Source organism: Gymnoscopelus braueri, assembly GCF_963280865.1.
Source record: "Gymnoscopelus braueri genome assembly, chromosome: 18".
NCBI lineage: Eukaryota > Metazoa > Chordata > Actinopteri > Myctophiformes > Myctophidae > Gymnoscopelus > Gymnoscopelus braueri.
This window is the reverse complement of record NC_137618.1, coordinates 26,489,990-26,499,989: the sequence shown is the minus strand read 5'-3', so window position 1 is coordinate 26,499,989 and position 10,000 is coordinate 26,489,990. Positions and strand designations below refer to the sequence as shown.

The 10,000-nt window shown below is 46.4% G+C and overlaps 1 protein-coding gene and 1 pseudogene across 2 annotated transcripts in view; both read left to right on the top strand.

Moving 5' to 3' along the window:
• Positions 1-4,267, top strand: part of vwa8 (von Willebrand factor A domain containing 8) — a gene marked incomplete at its 3' end in the record, with an annotated part of 71,042 nt that extends 66,775 nt beyond the window's left edge. Inside the window, exons 38-39 of the mRNA XM_080456471.1 lie at positions 3,851-3,959; positions 4,107-4,267. Coding sequence (XP_080312597.1) covers positions 3,851-3,959; positions 4,107-4,267 — 270 coding nt within the window. The remainder of the gene's footprint in view (positions 1-3,850; positions 3,960-4,106) is intronic.
• A 5,349-nt stretch (positions 4,268-9,616) lies between these two features.
• LOC308073297 (von Willebrand factor A domain-containing protein 8-like) overlaps positions 9,617-10,000 on the top strand; it is a 5,031-nt pseudogene continuing 4,647 nt past the window's right edge. The window contains exon 1 of the transcript XR_013935018.1: positions 9,617-9,706. The product of XR_013935018.1 is annotated as a von Willebrand factor A domain-containing protein 8-like (transcript). The remainder of the gene's footprint in view (positions 9,707-10,000) is intronic.

The following is a 10,000-nucleotide window of genomic DNA, read 5'->3' as shown; positions in this document are numbered from 1 at the left end:
TAGTCACTCCTTTACTGGCCGTGGCTGGAGCCAGAATGTCAGGCTCCTTACTGGTTCCACTGAGCCAGAATGTCAGGCTCCTTACTGGTTCCACTGACCCAGAATGGCAGGCCCCTTCCTGGTTCCACTGAGCCAGAAGGGGAGAGGCCCCTTACTGGTTACATTGACATAGAATGGATGCAGTTTATCTTCTCACCAGGATTTGAGTTTAGGCGTGCTGACAAGGGCTGTTTGTAGAATGAGCTATAGAAATAGACCTGTGTACAAGGAAACCGAGGCCCTGATGTTTCAACGTCCTGTCTGATGGACAGATTTAATCAGCACACAAAGAAACACATGATGAGCATAAGGGCTGCCGAGACATGGAGATCAGCACTGGAACAGCCCTGATGGAGGTGGTGTCTGACTGGGGAGGGGGTTGTGTGTGTGTGTGTGTGTGTGTGTGTGTGTGTGTGTGTTGTGTGTGTGTGTGTGTGTGTGTGTGTGTGTGTGTGTGTGTGTGTGTGTGTGTGTGTGTGTGTGTGTGTGTGTGTGAGAGAGAGATATGGCTACTTAGGTAGGGGAGAGGCACTGTGAAATAGGAAGGCAGGTGGCCAACTACCACTACACTGCAAAAACGATATCAAAACCAGCATACACAGCGCTTGGGTGGTGCAGTGGTAAAGTGTGTGTGTGTGTGTGTGTGTGTGGCACATTAAGATAATAAAACCAGAGATGAGATACCTACACTCTGCTGTTCCCAGTCACATGTAAAAGGAAAAGTATGGAGGGGTGTTATTTTAAGCATGGGTCTTTGACATCACATTCCCATACACTTATGCATCTTTTCCTTACATGGGATAGGTATGTATGCAGGTCAGCACTTTTGCTATTTTTTGCTGTGTTTGCAGTATGAGAGTATGACACACACGTGCGCATGCACTCTCTCACACACACACACACACACACACACACACACACACACACACACACACACACACACACACACACACACACACGCAGAGGCCAGAGAAGAGCGGCCATATGCTAGAGGTGAAACTCTGACAGACAGCCTTAGTGGCGCTAATGGTTGACCTCCGACCCTTTAGCTCATCACAGGACTATGGCATCTATTTCTCTGGTTACTGAGGTTAACTCTGGATCACCTGAACACACACACACACACACACACACACATGAGCGTGCACACACACACACACACACACACACACACACACACACACACACACACACACACACACACACACACACACACACACACACACACACACACACACACACACACACACTCCACTGCATCCTGTACTTTAGTTGAATTGTATTGTTACACATATGTGTTGATTTACAGCTGTGTCAATGCCCATGTTTGTTACTGTGGAAGATCTCAGTTTGAGATTCTGCTTAAGGGATTTATACAGTGAATGCTAGTGTATACACCAGCCCCCCGCCACACCTACTGTTCTCTCCAAACCTGGCCACAGCGGGACGTCTGGTCAATGCATTTCAATGAGAATGCGGGAGGATACATTTCCGAGCGGAAAAAAAGTCTTCACATTTGCGAGTGGAGTGTCCGTGTGTGGCCAGTGAGGACGGCTGCATTCATTAACGTCTGTGCGCTTATGCTTGCATGCCTGGTGGGTTCCTAGCGTTAGTGTATGGACAGCCACAGTGAGAGTCAGTGATAACCTTAAAGGCAGCGTACACAGTGGATGATAATGTAAAACTCTTTGGATGTTTGTGTGCATGCGCTGCACACACTGCACAGTAAAATCCTCGATGCAAAAATGGACCCAGATGGGTCCATTTGGGTCTATTGGGTCTATTTTTTACACTCAGAGCTAAATTAACACTGAGGATTGTATTGGGTAGGTCTAACATAATCTGCTGTGGCTTATATCAGGCTCACCTTTCTAATCTGACCTATAATTACACTAGGCTGATACAGCACAGCAGTACATGCACTTCATGTGTGGGAACAGAGGAAGCGTGCGTGCGTGCGTGCGTGTGTAATTGAATTGCTGTTACAAGCAACCAATTAGAAATGACGTTGCAAAGTCACAAAATTTGTTACATAGCCATCCACTCAAAATGTTGTGTGTGTATGTGAAGTGTAACCGCATACACACACAATCTATATAAAGCGCTTTGGATAAAAGCGCTATGTAAAAATGCACCAAAAAATGCACCATGTGTTACATGTAGGTATGGGCAGTGGGTAAGCAAGAGAGAGAGAGAGAGAGAGAGAGAGAGAGAGAGAGAGAGAGAGATGAGAGAGAGAGAGAGAGAGAGAGAGAGAGAGAGAGAGAGAGAGAGAGAGAGAGAGAGAGAGAGAGAGAGAGAGAGAGAGAGAGAGAGAGAGAGAGAGAGAGAGAGAGAGAGAGAGAGAGAGAGAGAGAGAGAGAGAGAGAGAGAGAGAGAGAGAGGTTTCCCTCCCCACCCTTACTGCTCATATTAGATTAGTGTTTGTCCAACCGCTCTGAGCATGACACAGCAAGCATAATAGATAATACAAAATTACAATAACAGTAAAAAAACTGCCATGCTACAGTATAACCCCGCGCGCGCGAACATGAACACACCGGTTAACTTAACTGCAGGGCATGGGCTAATCGTCTCCCGATCCACACTACTACCTCTACATACTCAGCTCGCTCATGTATTACCAGAGTCTGGCCGGCTGCCCTACCTCAGTGTGAGAGCCAGCCTGCTGATCTTGGCTAAGAGGGTGCCATTGAGACGGAGCAGAAATACTTAGCACCTTAACCCCCTTTTCTCTCTCACCCGCTCTTTCTACTCCCTCCCCCTCCACCTCCCGGGAGAAACAGAGCCTACTCTGTCCATCCATCTGAAATCAAAGAGTGGAGAGATAGAGGGTCTATTTTGTTCGTCCTTTCAATGGAACGAGTGCAAACTGATTCGGTTCGGGATAAAAGCACATCAGGGGGACGAACGTGGACATACGATGAGTAGAGGAGCTTGTTGTTCGCACTGTGCAGAGGGACAAAAGCCTTCCCGAAACTCCTCTGATTAGCGTCTTGAGTTCTGGGAAATTGTGCCGAAGTTCCCTTGAAATCTTTTCCTGGAGAAACCCATTTTTAGTTACAGCACACACAAATGAGCTACTCTAGCTGAGAAGGATTCCCCAGGAATGACTAGACATTGATTCTTATTTTTTACTGGTCAGCTTAACTGTACATAAACAGTCACAATGTCGGCGTTAAACATTTAAAAACAGATCCATGCACCACATTAGAGGTACAAAAGTTAATCAAACTAATCGATTTAATCGATGATATGAAAACTAAATCTATAATCAATTTTCAAAATGAGAGAGATTAGCAGATGGTAAGCTTGTAGATCAGCTATTTCCAGTATTTTTGTGCAACACCACTTTACGACAGGGTTAGGGGTTAAGTATAAAATAGGGCTAAAAGGAGCACTTCACCCATTTTCAACCATATCTTCATATAATTGTACCTTACTACTGTTTATTATAAGATGGCACAATTTCCATCTTTTACTCTGCATCTCATTGGTGGCATGTTGACAGTTCAGTTCAGAAACCTGCCTACCAATGACATCATCAATGGGGATTCCAAGCTAATAGAAACTACAGCCTTTCTAGTTAGCATAACAAGTTAGCATTGTTCTTGCATTAATAAAAATAAATTTTATAAAAGTTTGAAATCTTGTTTGAAATTACCAAACCTAATTGATTTAGTCGATTATGAAAAATCTATTAAAGTTTTTTCGTGTTGATTCCTTGATATATATAAAGCTTTTTTTTTATTTTTAGGATAAGCAATAGCTGTAGCACTATAACGCATCCACCTCTTTCTTCTCCCTTCAGATTACCATTCAGAGGGACAGCGGTGAGGATGTCACAGCCCCGAAACACGGCAAGATCGACCCTGAGAACACACCTCATGTCGGGGGCAACCAATGGGCCGGAGGCACAGGTGGGTGCAGCTCACATTCTATGTAGAGCAAAGCACCAGTATGTCACTATTGACATGATTAAACTGCACCATTATAACACTCTTTCTGGAAGACATACTGTATAAGAACTCTCTCTTCACCTGTCTCCTCTCTTCTATCCCCTGCAGGGGGCAGGGACACGGCAGGCCTGGGCGGCAAGGGTGGTCCCTACCGTCTGGATGCAGGGCACAAGGTGCACCAGGTATCCCAGGCTGAGAAGGATGCCGTGCCCGAAGAGATCCTCAAAGCAGCCCGTGAGATGGGGGAGAAGGCCTTCAAAGAGAGGTAGGTTACACAATCTAGGCTCTGGCTAGTTGTAGCGGTCAATGTTTAAGACACCCGCCTCTGGAATCTATGCGCCATTTGTCATTGGCTGAGGTTTCAGATCACACAAGAGTCTTTTATTCTACGTATGCCTGCATTTTGTCATTTGCTTCTTTGCTTCTCTGCTTTCCTACCATTTGTCAAAAAGAAACAGCTAAAGACCATCTTGCAATGGGATCACACTAGCCGCGACTCCAAATTCAATTTACAATTCAGGAATTTAGCAGACGCCCTTATCCAGAGCAACATACAAGTGCAAGATCAGAGTAAATGGCATGAAACTTAGTCAGCAAATGACAGGGTAAATGGTCACATAAGTAGAGTGCAAAGAAAAACAACTTAATGCTACAAAGCGACTATGATACCGGGTAAACATCAAACCTAACATATGTCTAAACAACATTCTATCTAAATAACATTTGTAGTCAAGCTACTAAATAACATAACATATGTGAACAAATAACCGACAATACATTTGATGTGTTTTGCTGAAATATTTCCTCTTTTGATTCAAAGATGTTCAACATTAACACATTGGGTGCCAAAAACGTACATCACCGTTTTTGCAAATACACCCGTCGAGTGCCATAACCGTAAATATACGTCTTTACAAAAACACTTTAAAAAAAATTCCACATGAGGGCGCTCTAACGCAACTTAGGGATGATCCTAGGACACTGTAAAAAGATATGGACGGATTTTACGTCATCAACAAAAAACGGACATCCATCCGCCCCAATGATAGGATCTTGAGAAAAACGATCGCTCTAAAATGGCGGATCGCGGTAGAAATGTTATTGTTCCAGTTGATAGACGGACCCCTATCCCATCGCCCGGATACTTTTTTTTTTACATCCGGGTCCTCGTTGTGGCTTCTGCAGCCGTCTAAAAACATCACAGGCGCGCCGTCTCAAGCGAACTTGAGCCACGGACGAGCTAAAGCAAGTGAGTCACTGAGCCGAACGTTGCGAAGTTCGCTTGAGCCGACTCAGCTCTGTTCGAGTTATGTACCAACAGGCACCGAATCGTAAATCATGTTTTGGGGTGAGCGTTTGCCCCAGCTACCACTCAAAGTGGCTACTGGCCAATCACAGCGCATCCTTGCACAAGCGGTATAGGCTTTGCGATGATGCCAGACCATGATCTCACAGCAGTGATGGTTCCTCAGGATAAATGAACAGTTTTTATGTTCTTCAGAATCAGAATCAGAATCAGAATCAGTTTTATTGTCACATCACAGGTTTACAAGGTAAAAAAGTGGGTGAAATTCTTTTTTGTACATCGTTCCCATCGCAACGTTAGTTTCCATAGAAAGAAGAGGGGGGGGGGGAGAAGAAGAGGGTGGGGGGCAGGTGGGAAGGAGATCAAAAACAAGAGAGCAACAGAAGGCCAGACAAGTTATCTACATATTTACAAATTACCTGAGATAATAAAAAAACTAAAAAACTAAACTAAGGTGCCTGAGCATAGCAGCAATGTATTGTATACTGTGCATGTTATACTTATACTGTGCATGATAGACAAAGGACGTTAAGGTGCTTAGAGGAAAAGGAGCACAATAAAAAGACCCAAAAAAAGTCAGTGCGTTATACAAGGGATTAAGGTGCAAAAGGTCAGTGCGTGTCCACCTAGAGTGGACTGACCCTAGTATAATCCGCATGTAGCTCCATGAGGGAGTGCAACAAAAGTCATTTGTACCTGGTGTAGTCCACAGGTGTGTCCGAGGGGGGGGCTAAAGTCCAAGTAAATGTCCCTGGTATAATCCACAGGTGTGTTCAGGAAGAGCCAGAAAAGTCTGCGCCGCCTGCTGTCAGGCTGCTGAACTCATCCAGGCTTATGCCCCATTCAGCATTCTGACAGCAGTTGGATTGAAACTACACCAAAATCTGGTGGTGGAACTCTTGATACTGCGGTAGAGCCCCTTGCCCGGTCGCGGTCGTTGTAGGGGGTTGAACAGTCTGTGACTTGGGTGGTGCTTGTCCTTGATGATGCGCTTGGCTTTGACCACGCACCGCTTTTTGTACAGTTCCTGGAGCGCTGGGAGCTCGATTCCCATTATCCGCTCTGCCGATCGCACTACTCGTTGTAGGCTGACCTTTTCTCGGGCAGTGCAGTTCCCGTACCAGGCCGTGACACAGCCTGTTAGGATGCCTTCAACAGAACTGTTGTAGTACAGCCTGAGGATGCGACGTCCTACTCCGAGCTTCTTCAGGCGGCGGAGCCAGTACAGTCGCTGCTGAGCCTTTTTCCTCACGTGTGTGGAGTGCGTCTCCCATTTGAGGTCCTCCTCGATGTGTACTCCGAGGAACTTGAACTCGCTGACCCTTTCCACTGCAGCACCGTCGATGAGGATGGGCGCATGGTCTCTCCGCGGCCTCCTGAAGTCCACGATCAGTTCTTTGGTCTTGTCGACGTTAAGAGAGAGGTTGTTCTCACGACACCAGTGTGCCAGTGATTTGATCTCCTCTCTGTAGTCAGACTCGTCGTTGTTGACGATTCGGCCTATCACTGTCGTGTCGTCCGCGTACTTTATGATGGTGTTGGAGACGTGTGTGGCTATGCAGTCATACGTGTACAGGGAGTAGAGGAGAGGGCTCAGCACGCATCCCTGGGGTGCTCCGGTGTTGAGGGTCAGGGGGTCGGATGTGATGCTGCCCATTCTCACCACCTGATGTCGGTTGGACAAGAAGTCCTGTATCCAGTCGCACATGCTTGGGTGTAGCCCTAGGTGTCTGAGCTTTTTGTCAAGTATTGCTGGGACAATGGTGTTGAATGCTGAGCTGTAGTCCACGAACGGCATACGTACATATTTGTCCTTCAGCAGCTTGTTGTCCATGTGCGAGAGGACGGTGTGGAGAGCCATGGCAATAGCGTCGTCGGTGGATCTGTTTTTGCGGTATGCATACTGCCACGGATCCAGCGAGGCAGGTAGCGTGGAGCTGATGTATTCCCTCACCAGTTTCTCGAAACACTTGCTGACGATCGGGGTGAGAGCAACAGGTCTCCAGTCGTTCAGGCATGTCACTTTGGCCTTTTTGGGAATGGGCACAATGGTTGACATTTTGAACCCTGCAGGGACCACAGCCAGGGAGAGGGAGAGGTTAAAGATGTCAGCGAAGACACCCGCCAGCTGGTCTGCACATGTCTTAAGGACCCAGCCTGGAATCCCATCAGGTCCGGCTGCCTTGTGGATGTTGACCCGTGTGAAGGCTGTACGCACTTCTCTCTCCGAGATGGTTGTCAAACAACCTCTCTTATCTCTTGCCAATAATGACACATTCTACTTTCATGACTAACCATGTTTAAGAGCAGGGAAATGTATACATCTATAACAATCCCCCCAGGGGAAAACAGTACAGTGAAACTGGCAATTTGGTCAGCTGCTTGACATCTGCCTGAACTACAGTAGCTTGCAGGCTATGCATCATTAGTTGTAGTTGGAGTGGTTGAAGAGTTGCAGTGATGAGAATGACACCTATTTTGTTATTGCTGGCCACGATTGATTGATTGATTGAATACTTTATTAACAGATTTGCAAATAGTACAGTGAGTGGTACGATTATACAATGGTGCTAAAAGAATAACACAAAAAGCCCTGAGCGCTTATTTCCATTGTGGTCCTGTGTATTCAATTCATAGAGACATTTAAAGACATATAATGATATACAATAATATATCCTAGACATCATCAACACTAGTACCAATAAAACATATATGTACAGTCCAGTAAACAGTTGGGGGTGGGGGAGGGGGGTAATTTCTGGTGTTAAGTTTAGATGCTAATCAGACCAGTTACCAAACCTTACCATTTGCAGACAGGTGCTCTTTTATGGCGGTTTTGAGGTAAGGAGTCACACTTTTTGATGTCTGTTGGAAGGGCATTCCACATTCTGGTGGCATAGCAGTAGAACGAATTTGACCCCATGTTTGTGCCGAATCTGGGTTGAGTGACATCAGTTGAGTACGATCTGGTACAGAATGTACCTGTCTTAACAAGACAGATTGTTCCCTATTTACTCCCCCCCTAACTTATGGCGCCCTTGCATGGACCTCACCCATCTGCAAACGCTGCCTTTATTGTGATCTCAACCATACACCTGTAGATTTTCTTGGACAGTTGTGACAAAATCTGTCCACACGACAAGACAGATGTGTTATAAACACCTGGCACCGCTACTGAAAACCATCTTCTTGTGGTAGTACCCGCAAACAATAGGTGTCTCCAGGACCACATTTTGCCATGATGACAAACACAACACACACACAAAGTGAAAACAATACCATCCACGCTGTTGCGGCTGGTAATAAATACAAATTTGAGCGGAGGTGCCTTAAAAACCTGCTCTGTACCCCCTGTGTAATCTATAATAGCAGCCTGTACAGTAAAACAACACGTCACACTGCCTAATAAATTCCTTCCCCAAACGAAAGACTGTAAGGCAGATGTGCGACCACTGCCCACTTTCTCACCAGACCACCTTTTCAGTACAGCTCAATTCACTGAGCGTTTAGGAAAGAAGTTGGAACCCCTAATAACCTCAATGTGGAGCCGTGCAGATGGGTTTTTTGAACACCAGTCCTTATTCTATCTATACTCTACCTCCCCCACTCTTGCCACCACCACCATCACCACAGTGCGTGATGTCACTGAGGTGTGTAATGTACAAAAGGTGCTGTTCTCTGTGTGTGTGTGTGTGTGTGTGTGTGTGTGTGTGTGTGGCTCTATGCCTGGTTGTTTTGGCCATCAACGGGGTCTTCCTGGTAATCCCAGGTATGTTGTTTCGATCCTGGGCTACAAGACCCACAAGCTACATCGTCCCAGCCGGATGGCTGAAAGCAACTATTGATCCCCCTGGCTAAGCAGGCCATGAGAGCTGTGTGTGTGTGTGTGTGTGTGTGTGTGTGTTAGTGCACGCTCACACGCACACGCATGGCTGAGAGAGCGCTCCTTTCAACAGCTCAGCCATGAAGGCTGTCTCTGTTCTCTTTCTCTTCAAACAGTCTCCTTCTCTTTACTTTCTCTCTTCCTGTTTATGCCCTCCACCCCCTCCCACCCCGTGGCTTTTTCCCATCACACCCCTCCCTCTCTCTGCGACCCTCCTTCAACACTGACCACTTTCACACCGAGCTGACAACCTCCAATGTGCTCTTTCTCTCTCTCTCTCTCTCTCTCTCTCTCTCTCTCTCTCTCTCCTTTTTTTCTTTTCTCTTCCCTCTCTTTTTCTCCTCTCCCCACCTCCGCACCTCCACGTGATACCTGTCTGTCAGTGTCACACTAAGCCCTGGTGTAAAATCGTGTAGCTACATGCTGACAATGTGCTTCCAAGTATCTGTCACTGTACTCAGCGGGCTGCACCGTGTAGCAGGCCAAGCCAAGCGAAGCCTAGCCAAACCTCCTCGAGAGGTGAGATACCATAAAGAACGGTGGAACCCAAGGACAACAAGGACCTCTTGAATCATAAGACAAATACATGGGTTGTCTCGCTGTCCTGGCCCTGGGCCTGTTATACATTCTAGTGCAGATCTGTTTACTTAGCTGCAGGTTAAGCATTCAGGTCAAACTTAAGAGTGATCCTACCTAAACCTTTGAATACCTGAGACAGACACACACACACACACACACACACACACACACACACACACACACACACACAACACACACACACACACACACACACTACACACACACACACTCTCA